This window comes from Sinocyclocheilus grahami, unplaced genomic scaffold, assembly GCF_001515645.1.
Source record: "Sinocyclocheilus grahami isolate Dianchi unplaced genomic scaffold, SAMN03320097.WGS_v1.1 scaffold507.1, whole genome shotgun sequence".
Classification (NCBI taxonomy): Eukaryota; Metazoa; Chordata; class Actinopteri; order Cypriniformes; family Cyprinidae; genus Sinocyclocheilus; species Sinocyclocheilus grahami.
In genome coordinates, this window is record NW_015505686.1 from 301,899 (window position 1) to 319,618 (window position 17,720).

The following is a 17,720-nucleotide window of genomic DNA, read 5'->3' on the forward strand; positions in this document are numbered from 1 at the left end:
AACCAGAGCCCCGCAGCTGCATTCCCATTGCACATGGCACCCCAGCCCCTGGTGGAGGCATCTGTTGACACAACAACATGCCTGGATACTTGCCCTAGGAACACCCCCGTCCGAAGAAAGGCAGGATCTGGCCATGGGCTGAAGGTCTGACGGCAAAACGGGGTGACTGAAACCTGGTATGTGCCGTGTCGCCATGCCCATCTCGGGACCCGGTCGTGAAGCCAACGCTGAAGTGGTCTCATATGAAGCAACCTGAGTGGCGTGACAGCGGCTGCGAATGCCACATGCCCCAGGAGCCTCTGAAACTGTTTCAGTGGAACCGCCGTCTTGCGCTGGAAGAACCCCAGGCAGTTCAGCATCGACTGGGCACGCTCTACTGAGAGACGTGCTGAGAGGTTGACCAAGTCCAGCTCCATCAGCTCCATGCCGAGAAAAGAGATCCTCTGCACCGGGAGAGTTTGCTCTTTTCCCAGTTGACCCGAAGCCCCAACCGGTTGAGGTGACTGTGCACCGTATCCCTGTGTTCGCACAACTGCTCTCGGGACTGGGCCAATATGAGCCAGTCGTCGAGATAGTTGAGAATGCGAATGCCCGCCTCCCTCAATGGAACCAGGGCTGCCTCCACAACCTTGGTGAAGACACAAGGCGACAGGGATAGCCCGAAGGGGAGAACCTTGTACTGATACGCTCGCCCTTCGAACGCAAATCCGAGAAATGGTCTGTGTCGAGGGAGAATCGAGACATGAAAGAACGCATCCTTGAGGTCGATCGCTGCGAACCAATCGAAAGGACGGACACATTGAAAGATGCGTTTCTGCATCAACATCCTGAACGGGAGCTTGTGAAGGGCCCGGTTCAGTACGCGCAGGTCCAGGATTGGTCATAACCCACCGCCTTTCTTGGGTACGATGAAGTATGGGCTGTAGAAACCTGACCTCATCTCGGTTGGAGGGACCGGCTGTATCGCGTCCTTCGCCAGCAGGACCGCGATCTCTGCACGTAAGACAGGAGCATCCCTGTCCAGCACAGAGGTGAACTGAATGCCCCTAAACTTGGGAGGATGCCGGGCGAACTGAATCGCGTAGCCGAGTCTGATGGTTCTCAAGAGCCAGCGAGACGGCCTGGGGAGCGCTAACCAGGCCCCCAGTGACCGAACAAGTGGGACCAGGGAAACCACCGATGTACCCGCAGTGGGGCAGCGGAGTGGAACACAAGGACCCAACCTGGGAAGCTGTGCGTCCCAGGGTGGGGTCTGAGTGTGTGGCGCGCCACTTACCTGGCTCCACAGCTGGGCAGGGGGCTCGCGAGGAGGCATAGCGTCCCTGAACCAGACCCTGCTGCCCATAGGCGAAAGGAGAGGGGGACGGCCGTGTGGAGACGTGTGGAGTCTTGTGCACTGCCATCCTCGACCTCTTGGGACCCGGAGGCCAAGGAAACTGCTCTTTTATTGAAGTTTTGGGTACCACCGGCTGGGTAGCCAGTGGCGGAACAGAAACAAACGGGAACAAAAGATTCTCCACCCGGCCCTCCTCTGGGGGAAGGAGTGGTGCGGTCACCATCTCCTGAAGAGCAGGATCCAAGAGCTCCGGGTCGCCTGTCTCAGGGACGCCGCCTGCCCTGGTGCTTCACGGGCTTGGCAGGGGTGACAAGCAGGCGGCCCGGGAAAGCATAGCGGTCAGCTCTGGATCTGACTCGGGCAGCGCCACTCAGGACCCTGCCCTGTCCGAGGACCCAGCACACTTGTCCGGGAACACCAAGTGGTGCGACATGCCAGAGGAATGAGAGGCCCGCGGAGACGTACTCAATGGGGAAGCTCTCACCGTGATCCTCAGGTCTCCATGACCATGAACCGAAGTAGCCCTCCGACCGGAGGAGCTAGAGCGGGGCATGGCAAGGGGGATACCCCCCCTTTAATGAGGAGGTATCTAGACCGCACTGAGAACATGACTCATCCATGAGCGCTGCTTCAGCGTGCTGTAAGCCCAGGCACGAGACGCAGCGATCATGACCATCAGATGAAGCCAGGAAGCGACCACATCCAGAAACGCATGAGCGGGAAGCCATCTTTAAAAAGACGCCCGTCGCTCGTGAAGCTCTTTTAGAAATTGTCTCTTTTTTGAGAAGGAAAAACCCTTTTAGAGAGAGCGCTGAAGCGCCCAGGGGAGGTTGCGGCGAGACCGCAGAATGGCAGCTGCAGCTCGCCAAGGTTTCAGCAGCCTGGATGGCAACCCCCGCTGACACGCCGTAACACCAACGCCAGCTGTCTTCCAAACACTCGCGGAGATTTGTCCTGAGAAGGCTCGGCTCCGAAGCGAAAAGCTGATGTGCGTTTGCACACGCTCTCCTTTTATACCCGCGCGGCGGTGCGGGGTGCGCGTGGCGAACTGTCATTGGCTTGTTTAGTTTACACTCGAAGGTGATTGGGCTCTCGGGCGAGATCCCAATTCGTCAGTCACGAACGTAGAACGTAACGTAGAACATGACTGACTGAAAGGGAACTGGGCTTCACCATACTGTTTTTTTACTTTTTAACTTGGGCTTTTAATTAGTTTTATGTTAAAAGATCAAAAGCATTACCTCTTTTAAGAGCACAATTAGTATTACTTCAATTTATGAAATGTGATTACATATAATGTGATTATCCATGTTTCTGGGCAAATAAAAAATATAAGAAAATGAGATTTCCTATTCTAACATGAGATGGAATACATTTTCATATTATTATTATTATTATTATTGGCTTTTTTGCATTGTGGCATATATGATTCAAATTACTTTTATTTTTATCCATTTAAATTGTACATTTTTGTCAAACAAACAAACATACAAACAGTGTTTGACCAGGATGTGTTACTGTAATGAGAAAATATAATGAAAATAATATTCCTTATAGTTCTTTGATAGTCAAGGAAGCGCACTGGGCCATTTTTAGCATACTTGAAATAAATAAAGAGTGCAAAGCGTGTTTGACTGGGTAGTTTCATCATTTAGTGTATCTGGGCTTTGGTTCAGGTCGGTGGTCCACCCATGACCACAGCATGCCAGATCAGTAATCAGTGGTGGGACGCTGCTAAACAGGACAGCAGTGCACAGTAATAGTGTAGAGTGTGCTAATTTGCTCATGTTTGCTTTAGCATCTGTTGTCCCGGTTTCCTAAATCTGGTTTTGATTAACTTAATGGGTATTTCAAACAGCAGCGAAAACATTTGATCAAGCCCCTCCCTTGCCTGGAGGATTCAGATATGCTATCCGCAAAGATGAATCTTTTGGGTTGGGCACAATAGGACCTTTCGCACCGCGGGAACCTTTTCATAGTACCAGAACTAATTGTGGAACTACCCACTTTTTGGCGTTTTCACACCGCCGGAACTGGGTGCGATTTTAGTACCGGACTGCCTTTTTCGAGAACCAAATTAGCTCCTACTCCGGAGCAGGGTCTAACCAGCACAACTGGTACTAATCGTGACGTGAGTAGACATTGATTGGCCAAACGCGTACAAAAACGCCCTCACCCGCCATGATTTAAAATGCAGTGTAAACATACTGTACATATATTGTCAACTTATTTCGCAAGTATGGAGAACAGCGATAGATGGATGGACGCTGAAGTGCAGGCACTTGTAGCAAATGTAGCACTGCCAGTTGTCGTTGCAGATTCTTAGTCCTCCTTTCCGTTCTTTCAATCGCTTTACATATACGTCGACTTTCCATGTTCATTATTGTGAAACCCCGCGAGACACAACAAAAACACAGCCCCGATCACAGTGTTCTCCATCCTCCTGTTGTTAATGTTGTTCTTCTTTGTTTCTGTTGTTGAACGCGATCACTAAGTCCGCCTCTGGTAATGACAGTGGAGCTGTACACGTGAATTTGCTGCTGCCGTACAGCAATCCACCTTTTTTGCAGAATTTCATTCCCGCTTACCAAACTTATTAGCATGGGAAAGAAACAGAAGCTGTTCGCATTTTTAGAATATGCATACCATCAGAACGAGTTGGAACTGATATTTCAAGGTAAAAAAAACAAAAACAAAAAAAACCAACAGTTGCTTTAAAATATATTCAAATAATATTACAATTAATCACAATATTACTGTTTTTATTGCATTTTTGATTAAATAAATATGCCTCTGTGAACATAAAGAGACTTATTTCAAAAATCTAAATTATTCCAAACTTTTGGTATTGTAAATAGCTGAAAATGATGCATGGATGTCCGCTGTACTGGTAACATAACTTGACTCGCATAACGGATACATCACAAATATAGACAGCCAGGTGCTCTTTTCTCCAACCTTAATTTATCCTAGGGTGGGCGGCTGAGCTCTTTATGTTTTGGCGGTCAGGAGGGTGATGTTTGGATCGGGCAGGAACTCGCTCAGGGCGGGGGTGTGGGTGTTTGGGAGAGTCACACTGAGGACACTGTATCGGACAGAGATGTAATTGTGTCAAGTGACCCAGCCTCTGTAAAGTGGAATTTGAAGCGAAGTTGAGGCCTCTTAAACACTACAAAGCGCTTTTTATAGGAGCGATTAAAGAAAATTACAGGTTCTGATCATACACGATTGTCAGGGACGCGATCAGCTGCTGTGGTTTGGGTGTCTGCCTGCTTCATGCCAAGAGTGTGTGCATGTGTGTGGGAGAGAGAGAGAGTGAAAGAGGATGGAACATTTTTTTATCATTTAATCCATGGTATATTTCAGTTTTATAGTGTGATTTTGTGCATTATTCTATTGAAATGGGAACCTTGGAATAACTACCGTAATGCCATTTACAAACCATTTACTTTAAATTTGAATGTTCCAAAAAATTCCCCTTCACTTGTTTTACTTTCAGGTTGGACTGAGTTAATGTAGGTGAAGCCAATGCTAGTTTATGATTTTACACCAGGAATCCTAAAACCAAAGTTTGCCATTTGGTGCCATTATAATTGTTCGTTTGTCATCAAGAACAAGCAGGACACTGATCAGAATAGTTCAGTCAAAAATAACAATTCTTGTTTATTAATTTTATTTTGAAGACCAACATAGATTGTTTATTTATTTGTTTTGTTTAAATATCATAAATGTAGTTGAAAAAAAGCATACAACTTAATGATAATTTTATAGCTATTTTATGCTTTCTTGCATATATGGAAGAGTAATCTGAAAATTCTTCAAAGCATCTACTTTTGCGTTTCACAGAAAAATAACAGCATACTGCACAAGAGTGAGTGAATGACCACAGCATTTTAGTTTTTGTGTAAATTTTCACCATTTTCACCGCTCCTTCGCCTGGACCGCCGTTCTCGACCCCTCCGCCTCAGCTCACTCTTGCCCGGCTTCAGCTCACGCTAAGCTTTCGCTCACGCTAGGCCGCTGTGTTTTTTGTTGTGAAAGCGAAACTACTTTGTTTGGTCTTCCAAAAGAGGACGATATCCGCTTCATCATGCTTAGAGCTGATCTGTGCTGGTCGCTGAGGAAATACATCAACTTAGTGCTGTGGATCACCAGCACATTATATGGAGGACTGTTTACTGATCCTGGGAGAGTAACGTTAGACTAAAATGCTGGTAGTTCTGACTCACGTAAGTACGTTTTCTTTTATCATTTGCAACTGATGATTCAAACGCGAGTTTTGGGCAGTGTAGAGTAGCACTTGTTGTTTGTCATTTCTCTGATCACAAATGCAGACAGGGTATATGTTTACGCGGCGCGATGCAATGCAATGCAACGCAACGCGTAAAAAGACAGTATAAGTCATTATAAACCAAGAACGATAACTGTAAAGATAACGATAGTTCTAAAAATCGTTCTCCACACCATAACGATAAAGGCACAGAGAAACGATATAGTTGGAATCACTTTCAGAACAATTTTTCTAGCTGATGAATGATTAAAGCATTGACACCCAATCAGTAGTCTCAGCCTCAGACATAATGCCCACGGACCGTTGGCTGAATGTCTGATGCATACAGCACACAAAATTGGAAACACTTTGGGAGTTTCGACGTCGTCATCGGATTGGTTGAATTATACAGGATTTACAGGAGACATGCGTAGCGCTTTCTGTAACGTTCTGCCTGGAAACAAATATGCCGTGATGCCAAACCCCCTCATGTTAGAAGAAGGCTGTCGTGTTTACAACTGTGATAATGAGCGCTTATCAGGATCAACTAAACGCTGGATTTTTAAAAATATGTGAAATATATAAAGTTCACGGCATATAATCTTTAAAATACGTCCAAAAGTTTTACACACGGTCTGTTATTGTGGGGACATTTCCACGACCCTAAACATGATGCGGTACAAACCGAAACGTGATTGGTTGCTTTATCTGTCTGTCATATGGCCTCTTGGGCGGTCCTTGCCATTCAAATCGGCCAAGGTTCCCAGACCTTCTGCAGTCAGTCTGAAGGTCTGGCTACGCGAGACTACTCAATCAGAATCAATCCTGCTAATGAGCACGAGAATTTAAAGCGGCAGAGGAACGTGCGCTTAGAATAAACAGACGATATCGCTAATATAGTTATCGTTCTTGGTGTGAACGGGCCCTAATTTTAATACTACCGATATTCATACTATATAGAACATACTTTTTAATAGTCACAAAGCAAGTTAAAAATTCAAATGTAGTACCTACTCAGGATGCAATTTTAGATTCCTCGCCTGTCTTTGGACTTGTTCCGTCATATTGTGTGTTGCATGTTCTTCCATTCATAGTAATATGCAGTGTTGGGGGTAACGCATTACAAGTAACGCAGTAACGTTTTACAGATTACTTTTTTTCAAGTAACTAGTAAAGTAACGCATTACTTTTTAATTTACAAGAGAATATCTGAGTTACTTTTTCAAATAAGTAACGCAAGTTACTTTTTTTCCCCAATGTATTGATTGACAGCTCTCCTGTCTCCATGTTGAGAGAAATCAGATGTTACTGTAGTTCTAAAATAAATATGATTATGCATTAATTCAGCTCACGCACAAAAAAATAATAATGCAACTCAGAATATGACACAAACCTGCAATAATTAAATGTTAAACAACACAAATATCCTTTATGTATTTAATCCCATTCTATTAACCAATGTCTTTGCTTCTGACCTTCGATGATCCAGTTCAACCGTACTAATAAGCAAAAATTACTCTAGACACACATTTGTGTGTCTTTTTTTATTGCTGAAGTGTGTTGAAATTTCTTCTTCTGCATTCTACTGTACGGACATAAATTTACTTTCCCTTCAGCCTGTGGCTTATTCATTTCACTTTCGGTGTGAAAAGGCGTTTATATTTGCCAAATATATTACTTTTTTATTTTAAAAACAAACAAGCAAGCCCTGTCCAGAATTAAAAAGTAACGCAAAAGTAATGCAACACATTACTTTCCATAAAAAAAGTAACCAAGTAACGCAATTGGTTAATTTTTAATGGAGTAACGCAATATTGTAATGCATTACTTTTAAAAGTAACTTTCCCCAACACTGGTAATATGAGTGCACACATCTTGCTATATAAAAAGTTTTTGGTCGAACTCATGACCTTGTGCATGCGCGTGGTGAGGCAGCACTTTTTAAACGGGAGCGGACACGGCAGATTTTCAAAAGATTGCGCGTTTCAAAACCTGATATAGCCTATGTACAATCAGAGCCGATCCTCCCTATACTCAAAATACGCAAGCTTCGTAGGGCCCCGAAACACCAGGGGCCCCCCTTGCTCTCAAAAATGATTTAATTTTAGTTTAGTTTTTGAATTTGGCCAGCGGTTATGAAAACATGAATGATAATTTCTTTTAATGCGGTGCGCTGCCGCCCTTTCTACATAAAAATCAGTCAAATCATATAATAATGTGAATGTCCAACAGTCTTGCTCGAGACTGAGTTGAAAGCGTACCAAGCCACGGAAGAGCACCTCAATTTTTTGCAAGTTTTTGTCCCCTGAAGTCTTTGATTGGCACTGTGTACAATGAAATAGAACATAATACAGGGGTCTTAAGATGCGTTGTTTTTCAGCATCTTAAAACCACTAGATGCTGAGGTGCAAAAACACCAAGACATCCGTTTAGCGCATGTGTCTGGATCAAAGACAATCAGGCACTTTAACCACGGAGACGTTTGTCAAGCTGACGCACTGTGACCGTGTTAAAACGCAGTCGTAGAGTTTTCATGCGGTGACACTGGGCAGGTTTCCAGATTGTTGCGTTGTGTGCAGAAGTGCCCATGTGCTCGGATCAAAGATGAGTTGTAATAACGCACTCAGCTGTGCCGCGCCGCAGAACTGACCCAACCTTCCTCACTTTCTCACTGTTTAAAATAAGACTCGGTTGTGATAATATACGCTTTCACTCGCCAGGCCTAAATTACAGGTCCTGCTTGCCATGCGAGGTTCCTCCAGGCTTAGAAACGCCACTGGGAGAGAGTCATGCCCTGGCGTATGGAGATGCTGAGACAAACAGAGAGTCGTGGAAATGAGCTGATGAGAAGCGAACAGCTTGAGAAAGAGTTGAACATGGTGTGAAATCGAACAAATAGCTTGAATGAATACATCAAACCGATAAAACTAAACATACGAGAACACCTGGCCAAATTAATCAAATTTTTAAGATGAAACACTTTCAGAAGTTCAGGAACTAATTAAATTAAAGTTTAATTAGGTCACTTGTATTAGTAGCAAGTTAAAGTAAAAAAAAAAAAAAACATTCTCAAGTTGTTCCACACCTGCATGACTTTATTTCTTCTTATCAAAAAAACAATACCAAAACAATATATATATATATATATATATATATATAGCATATAGCAGTGTGGAATAAATTAGATTTTTAATATGTTAAAGTAGAAAAACATTATTTTAAATTGTAATATCTCACACTATTTCTGTTTTTACTGGATTTTTGATATAAGAGTGTATGTATACTGTATATATATATAAGAAGACAAACAGACAAACATTGACAATCTTACCAGGTTTGATGTCAATGATGTTGAACAGCATTAGCTCTTGTGAATCATGTGTTTGTGTGTGTGTGAACTATTCCTTTAAGGGGGCGCTCACAACAGACTTGCTGTATATTTCAATATTGACTAATCTAATTAGCCTATTGTTTTAAAATCCTGAACCATTTTAAACTGGAAACAGCATTCATGGCTCAAGAGACTGCAAAAACATTGAGATGTAATGGAACGGCCAAAGATATCAATTTAAAACTAGCACAGATGGAACATGACAATGTGTGAGCGGCCCTCTAATGTTGGCCTGCCAGAAACCTTGAGGGATTTGTGCTTTGTGAGTGCAAAAAAAGATGCAAAGATGTAAACAAAAGTGCTTTTGTTGTTTTATGCTTTTTCTACTTTGCTCTTAACACAGTATCCGCTTTCTACATTTTCAGCCACCTGTTACTCCACTACATACACAGACTCGCACACACCGTCTGGCCTAGACTGGCACATTCTCACATTACCACCAAGTTAAACAACTCCAAACATCCTTCAGTTCAAATAATCATTCTCTCTAGACAGTTTAAACAACCTCTGTTTGCTGACACGAACACACCTGCCCTAAGAAAACAACATGAGAGTTCATCAAGTGAAAGTGAGATCGCTCTACATGACCCTTACAGGCATCATGTACACAAACCATCATCGTTTCATGTACTCAGAGCTCTTTTAAAAGTTTAACTTCAGCATTAGTGTGTTTCTAAATCGACCCTTGAATTACCTCCCTAGGCAACGCCCAGGGCCCCGCTGGCATCGTCATGGCAACAGACTATGTATTGGTTATAGGAGCGCCCTGGTTTGGCCGCTATAATAGGGTGGAAGGCCAGGACTGCCAACCTCAGTAGTACACACACACACACACACACACATGCTGGAGAGCTAGTGACATAATTGCACATGAAAGGTTTTTAAAAACATCTGGTGCAGCAAGTGCAGTTTAATGAGTGTTGGCTGTGGATCTGAAGCATTAATTAGTGGGCTGATATCCACACACACAGCATAGCTCTACTTTACTATTTTTAAACAAACAATGATGTCATGTTTGATCCCAGAGGCATGGACTTTTTTGTGTGAATGTGGAAAAAGGCCCGAGTGAGGTGTGTCGTTTTGCTTGCAGAACTGTAATACAGATACTTCAACACTGAAAACACAGGTGATCAATTATGCGGTAATTTGTTCTTTACTGTGATTTGTCTCCCTTTACGTTCTTTTATGTATACCTTTTCATTCTGCATGAATTTCTGTATCACTAGATTCTGATTGGTCAGTGGCATTTTGTGATTAAATATTTGTGAAATAAGGCTAAATGTATAGTTGACCATTATCTCAAGAAAATTTATATATATATATATATATATATATATATATATATATATATATATATATATATATATATATATCTATACAGTTATACAGTATAGGGTGGAAGGCCAGGACTGCCAACCTCAGTAGTACACACACACACACACACACACATGCTGGAGAGCTAGTGACATAATTGCACATGAAAGGTTTTTAAAAACATCTGGTGCAGCAAGTGCAGTTTAATGAGTGTTGGCTGTGGATCTGAAGCATTAATTAGTGGGCTGATATCCACACACACAGCATAGCTCTACTTTACTATTTTTAAACAAACAATGATGTCATGTTTGATCCCAGAGGCATGGACTTTTTTGTGTGAATGTGGAAAAAGGCCCGAGTGAGGTGTGTCGTTTTGCTTGCAGAACTGTAATACAGATACTTCAACACTGAAAACACAGGTGATCGATTATGCGGTAATTTGTTCTTTACTGTGATTTGTCTCCCTTATATATATATGTATATAAATATATATATAAATGTATATATATATATAAATGTAAATTATTTTGCAATATTTAGAATTATATTATAATTATATATATAGTTATTATTACACTTTATATAGAATTACAATAATATAAGTACAGGTCCCCTATTTCATGCAATTTTTGAGTTAATTTGTATTTTAACTGGTCATATTAAATATTAACTTGATTTCTATATCTGTGTTTATGGATTTTTAACTACTTCCATGTATGAAATGTGCTTAATCAATAAACCTACCTTGCTTCGCACAAAGTAGAACTATGTCATTGCATATATGCCTTTTTTTTTACTTATTGCACTATGATATTTTAATCCTCTGGTTCAGAAAGGATTCAGGAAAATTCATACAGCATGTTGTCATTTTGACCTGTCTCATGGACTCCACCTAGTGATCATTGATGGAAAGACATTTGAACAATAATCTGCAGGGATATATTTTCTTCAGGGAACAGTATAGTTTACTTAATAGGAAAAGTAACTTAATTAATTAATACATTTTTTTTCCAGGATTTGATTTGATGGAGTACTTCAATGTCAGAGATTTTCTTGGAGAAAAATTTGAGCCAGGTCAGACCCCCTATGTCCGCCTCGGTACCATGCCCATCGTCCAACAGACAGAGTAAGAGATTTCAATAATATATGCAAAAATCACATTATGTGCTTTTACTTCATTTACATGATGTGTTTTCCGACAATATACAAGGTATATATATTTTTAACAAGATATTTCTTTTTCTTGTGTTGTAGAGATGTGTTACCTCAGGGTCTGCCTGATGAATATGCCTTTGTGACCACATTTAAGTTCAGGAAGACCTCTCGTAAAGAAGACTGGTACCTGTGGCAGGTCTATGACAAATACGGCATCCCGCAGGTGTGCACTAATGAGTTCTGAATGAGGCTGAAACAACAGGGCTGCATTCAGAACTGAAATTTAAGTTTCTCTTCAAAAGTACTGTTTTTCAAATCAATTTAACAGTTTGAAATTCTTTATAACATCAAATATCAGTAAATGCAATGTAAGTTGATCAGGCTGTAATGAGAATGTCCTCCAGGTCTCCATCCGTCTGGACGGGGAGAACAAAGCGGTGGAGTACAACGCTGTGGGCCTGACAAAGGACGCGGTCCGGGCTGTCTTTAAGAACCCAGAGGTGGAAGATCTGTTTGACCGTAACTGGCATAAGATCGGCATGAGGGTGGACTCCAAGTCAGTGTCCCTGTTCCTGGACTGCAAGCACATTGAGACGCTACCCATAGAGGAAAGAGAAGACATCGACATCCAGGGAAAGACTGTCATCGGCAAGAGAATCTATGACAGCGTTCCCATTGATGTAAGCAAACAGTTGGGGTTTATTTACAGTATATGTATTTTATACAAGATTAAGTCTCGCTTGCACAAAAGTGCTGTGATGGTGCCATGATGGTATCTAATTGTAATACCATGGTATACCAAGGTACTGATTGATTATAGTTTTCATATATAATAATATTTGCATGTTACATCAGAGAATACCATCATGGTAGTCTCTAAAATACATGGTTAAATAATTGATAACAGTAAGATGTTTTTTAAAGATTTTTTTTTAAAATTCAGCAAGGATGCATTAAATTGATCAAAAGTGACAGTAAAGACTTTTTAAAATGTCTAAAAAATGTTAACTTCTATTTCAAATGAATTCTATTCTTTTGAACTTTCTTTTCTTCAAAACTCCTGAAAAAATTTATCATGGTTTCCACAAAAATGTTAAGCAGCACAACTGGTTTCAGTATTGATGATAGGAACCTGTAGGATGGGAGAGATTTAAATAAAATCACATTAATTATATTAAATTTGATTTTTTTTTCAAAATATTACTGTATTTTTAATCAAATAAATGCTTGTTGAGCATAAAAACATTTTTAAAAAACAATAAAAAATCTTACTGACCCAAAACTTTTGAATGGTGATGTTCATGAAGTTTTAAGTCAACCAAAATCATGACTAATTCAACCAGTTCCTGTGTTTTCTCTATAGTTTGACCTCCAGAGGATGTTGATCTACTGTGATGGTAAACAGTCTGAGCAAGAGACGTGTTGCGATATTCCTGGTGGCCCAGTAAGTACATCTGACTCGCATACAAATATTTATTCTCATTATGTCATCACCTGGACAAACATGCAGTTTCAAACAGGACAAGTTCTCCAAAGGGCTCAAAGGTCTTTTTCTTTAGTCCTTGATGAAGATGGGGAATATTCGTTGTCCAGCATCCAGAATGTCTTGCTCATAATACTGGACATCTGATGCGTCCTCTTCCTTTCCTCTCTCTTTCTTTCATAACACGCTCAGTCTCTTTCCGTTTCCTTGTTCACTTTCTCTTCTCACTCAGTGTGAACAATCTCTGGTGACTGAAGCCCCTCCACTCCCGCTGCCCACCCCAAAACCAACAAGTGCTGAGCAGAAGAAACCAGCCGTCGTCAACTGCTCCTGTCCTGCAGGGGAAAGGGTAAGACCTTCCAGGTCAAAGGTCACACTCTCTAAAGCCGGTGAACCCCCATGTTTAACATGCAAAAAATTTAATATCAGCCTTATGATAAAGGAATCAAAGTTATTTACAGTATATGAGCAAGAAAAGGCTAAATAGTTCATTTCTGAAGTCATGTGCTGAAGAAATTTTGTATCATGGTTTCCACAAAAATGTTAAGCAGCACAACTGGTTTCAGTATTGATGATAGGAACCTGTAGGATGGGAGAGATTTAAATAAAATCACATTAATTATATTAAATTTGATTTTTTTTTTCAAAATATTACTGTATTTTTAATCAAATAAATGCTTGTTGAGCATAAAAACATTTTTAAAAAACAATAAAAAATCTTACTGACCCAAAACTTTTGAATGGTGATGTTCATGAAGTTTTAAGTCAACCAAAATCATGACTAATTCATCCAGTTCCTGTGTTTTCTCTATAGTTTGACCTCCAGAGGATGTTGATCTACTGTGATGGTAAACAGTCTGAGCAAGAGACGTGTTGCGATATTCCTGGTGGCCCAGTAAGTACATTTGACTCGCATACAAATATTTATTCTCATTATGTCATCACCTGGACAAACATGCAGTTTCAAACAGGACAAGTTCTCCAAAGGGCTCAAAGGTCTTTTTCTTTAGTCCTTGATGAAGATGGGGAATATTCGTTGTCCAGCATCCAGAATGTCTTGCTCATAATACTGGACATCTGATGCGTCCTCTTCCTTTCCTCTCTCTTTCTTTCATAACACGCTCAGTCTCTTTCCGTTTCCTTGTTCACTTTCTCTTCTCACTCAGTGTGAACAATCTCTGGTGACTGAAGCCCCTCCACTCCCGCTGCCCACCCCAAAACCAACAAGTGCTGAGCAGAAGAAACCAGCCGTCGTCAACTGCTCCTGTCCTGCAGGGGAAAGGGTAAGACCTTCCAGGTCAAAGGTCACACTCTCTAAAGCCGGTGAACCCCCATGTTTAACATGCAAAAAATTTAATATCAGCCTTATGATAAAGGAATCAAAGTTATTTACAGTATATGAGCAAGAAAAGGCTAAATAGTTCATTTCTGAAGTCATGTGCTGAAGAAATTTTGGTCATGTTAATATTAAAGAAATGTTTTAGGTTCTATTAACACCGTCTGTGACCATAATTTCAGCTCAGCTTCACCTTAGTTTGTAAAAACAATTAAAAATGTATAGTAATGCACTTACAATGGAAGTCTATGGGACAAGACTTTGCACTGGAATAAACTCTAAATAAATACACTGCTGTTGTCACAAGACTTCAACATTAAACACGTTAACATGAGACTAGTGTGATAAAATCATATTAAAATAATTAATAAAAAGTACAGTTATTATATAAAATTAGGCAAAACAAAATTATAATGATGCAAAAAAGGAGTAACAAAATAATAAAATTAGAATCTATTACTTCAACAGTTTAAGAAACATATTTGGTATTCATTTAAGCATTAATTTCATATAAATTATGTGAATATATAATTAAAATAAAATTGGCTGCACATTTTGTTTTAAACCCCATGCATGTCATATACACATTCACTATATTGGCAAAATTATTTTCTGTGTTCATGAACTATGTATCAGATACTTTTGATATATATTTTTTATTATTATTATTTAACCTGGAACTTTTATTTAAAGATATAAGGCTGGATATCAATTTTTTAATCTGAACTCTCTTTTGTAATGCATTCAGTTCTGTTTTGTAATGCATTCATTATTTACACACTTTTATTTCTGACCTCTATCTTTCAAAATCCATATACACATTCACTATATTGGCAAAATTATTTTCTGTGTTCATGAACTATGTATCAGATACTTTTGATATATTTTTTATTATTATTATTTAACCTGGAACTTTTATTTAAAGATATAAGGCTGGATATCAATTTTTTAATCTGAACTCTCTTTTGTAATGCATTCAGTTCTGTTTTGTAATGCATTCATTATTTACACACTTTTATTTCTGACCTCTATCTTTCAAAATGTCGGTCTCTTTTGCTATCACTCTCAATTTTTCCCATCCTACAGGGTGAGACAGGGCTACCGGGTGCCACGGGGCCCAGGGGTGAAAAGGTCAAATAATGTTTCAGTATCACAGCATCACACAATGACTTTATTATGCTTTTGCACATCACCTCTGGATGCATTTCCAGTGGGTTCCTCATAGGCTCTTTGCATAAACTGTGCATCTGCAGGGGGATCCTGGTCTTAAAGGGGCAGAAGGACCACCAGGATCCAAAGGGCAGAAAGGAGAACGTGTACGGCATCCATATTATAACTTACAACGTTTCATATAGCTTTGTTGACTGTTTATATGAACGTAAAACAGCATTGATGTATATTAGAAATGCTTCTTGCAGCATAGTTGTTAGAGAAAAACATGATTTATTTTCATACGATTTTGATCTACTTCCATCTCTGCTGATTCTGTCTCTCTGGGCCTGGAGAATAATTGATCGGTGTTGATTGATTATTTGCAGGGTCAGGCAATCTCTATGAAAGGTGATAGAGGAGAGAAGGTAAGGTCATGAATTTAACAGCCAAACTCCTCAAGATAGACAAAATAATGAATGTGTAGTCTATATGTGTGTTTGTTTGTGCACGTGTGTATTCTGTCATTTTGTGCGAGCCAGAACCCAGTTCATCAAAAACTTCATTCTTCCTTTGAGTCCAAAGTCTAGGATTACAAAAGAACATAGCAGAAAAGAAAAACTGTGGAAACTGCCATTCTTTTGAGGATGAAAACAATAAAAATACCTTATTTTGAAATGCAGAATTATGGGTCTTCCAACCTCACAGGATATGCAAAACAAGAAGCTGCGCACCGAACACCCACTCATAGCGCTTAAAACAGACATCCTCCACTGCTCAGCAGAGAGACGTCCAGTCTCCAGGGCATAATTACCTCAGAATAATATCATAATTAACCTCTATCAGGTCAGAGATTTGTACAGGAGATTAGATGTCTGTAGTATTGTCAATAGAACGACGACTGCCATTATTTAAACATTTACCTGTGCTTATTGTAATATCAGTAAATGTCCAGATTTCACTTGTATGATGAATATTTTGATTCACAATCTGTTAAGACTTCTGGAAAGGAGTTGTATTTTGAGATTTCCATTGCTGATTGGTCACTGTTCGGCCAAATTTAGATGCCAGTTGACGCCCACAGCAAGAAAAATGTTGCATTCTGGATTGGTCAGTGGAATTTCCTGCAGGCGACCTACAAAAAGCAAATGCTGTGCTAGAGCAGGTTAACAATTGCAAAACAAACACACAAAATTAATATTGCTTATACTTAAAGGGATAGTACACCCAAAAATGAAAATGTTGTCATCATTTACTCACCCTCAAGTTGTTCTAAACCTGTATAAGTTTTTTTTCTCTTCTATTGAATATATTTGGAAGAATGCTGGTAAACAAACAGCTGATGGTAGCCATTGACTTCCATAGTATGGAAAAAAAATACTATGGAAGTCAACATTTGCCATCAACTGTTTGGTTACCAGCATTCTTCCAAATATCTTCTTTTGTGTTTAACAGAAGAAAGAAACTCATACAGGTTTGGAACAACATGAAAAGTAAATGACAATATTTAAATGTTTGGGTGAACTGTCCCTTTAAGATTTAGAACAAACCCATCAAAAAAAAATGAAATTGTCATCATTGACTCACCCTCATGTCATTCCAAACCCGCAAGTCTTTGGATAATCTTCAAAAATATTGAGCCCAAGTTAAATCTGTTCATCATATAAAATGATCCTATCTCCTCACAATGTCACAGTGCACTACTGTGAGGAGACGAAGGAGTGCGGAGACGAGGGAGATCCAGAACAGAAATACTATAATGAAACCAAAATAACAGGGAACACACACGTAGCACATGGGGTAGACATTTGAAACCGAACGCAGGACTCAGGAAAACACAGGGCTTAAATACAGGAACTAAATGGGGAACACCTGGAACTAAACGAGGAGATTAATAGGACACAGAAAAAAAAATCCCCCCCCCAAAATAAAATCTTTAGGGAAAATATCTACCCCTGAGGCCCTCTGTGGGCCTGACTCGGAAATTGTGGCCCTCCCTGGACTGGACGTGGGAACTGGAGCCTCCCTGGGCTGGACGTGGGTACTGGAGCCCCACTAGGGCTGAACGTGGGAACTGGAGCCCTTTCTGGAGCAGACTCAGGGGCTGGAGCCGACACTGGAGCGGGCTCAGGGGAGAGGATAGGTGCCGAGAACTCAGGAGAAAGTGCCATATCCAGGAGTTCAGGGACATGAGCTAGCTGCTGGGCGGCCGGCGGGCTTGAGAGAGCAGCGGCCAGCGGCCTCGACTTCCGAGTGGCCGGCGGGCTTGACTTCGGGGCAGCCAGC

At 40.6% G+C, this 17,720-nt stretch overlaps 1 protein-coding gene across 1 annotated transcript; it reads left to right on the forward strand.

The window, feature by feature from the left end:
- Window positions 1-11,408: 11,408 nt before the first annotated feature.
- On the forward strand, window positions 11,409-16,243 carry LOC107554572 (collagen alpha-1(XXII) chain-like). The gene is made up of 10 exons (XM_016237132.1): window positions 11,409-11,437; window positions 11,566-11,689; window positions 11,871-12,146; window positions 12,830-12,910; window positions 13,182-13,427; window positions 13,764-13,844; window positions 14,116-14,232; window positions 15,372-15,416; window positions 15,539-15,601; window positions 15,824-16,243. Exons 1-10 carry the CDS (start codon window positions 11,415-11,417, stop codon window positions 15,872-15,874), a joined length of 1,107 nt encoding a protein of 368 aa, XP_016092618.1. The 5' UTR covers window positions 11,409-11,414; the 3' UTR covers window positions 15,875-16,243.
- Window positions 16,244-17,720: the final 1,477 nt, after the last annotated feature.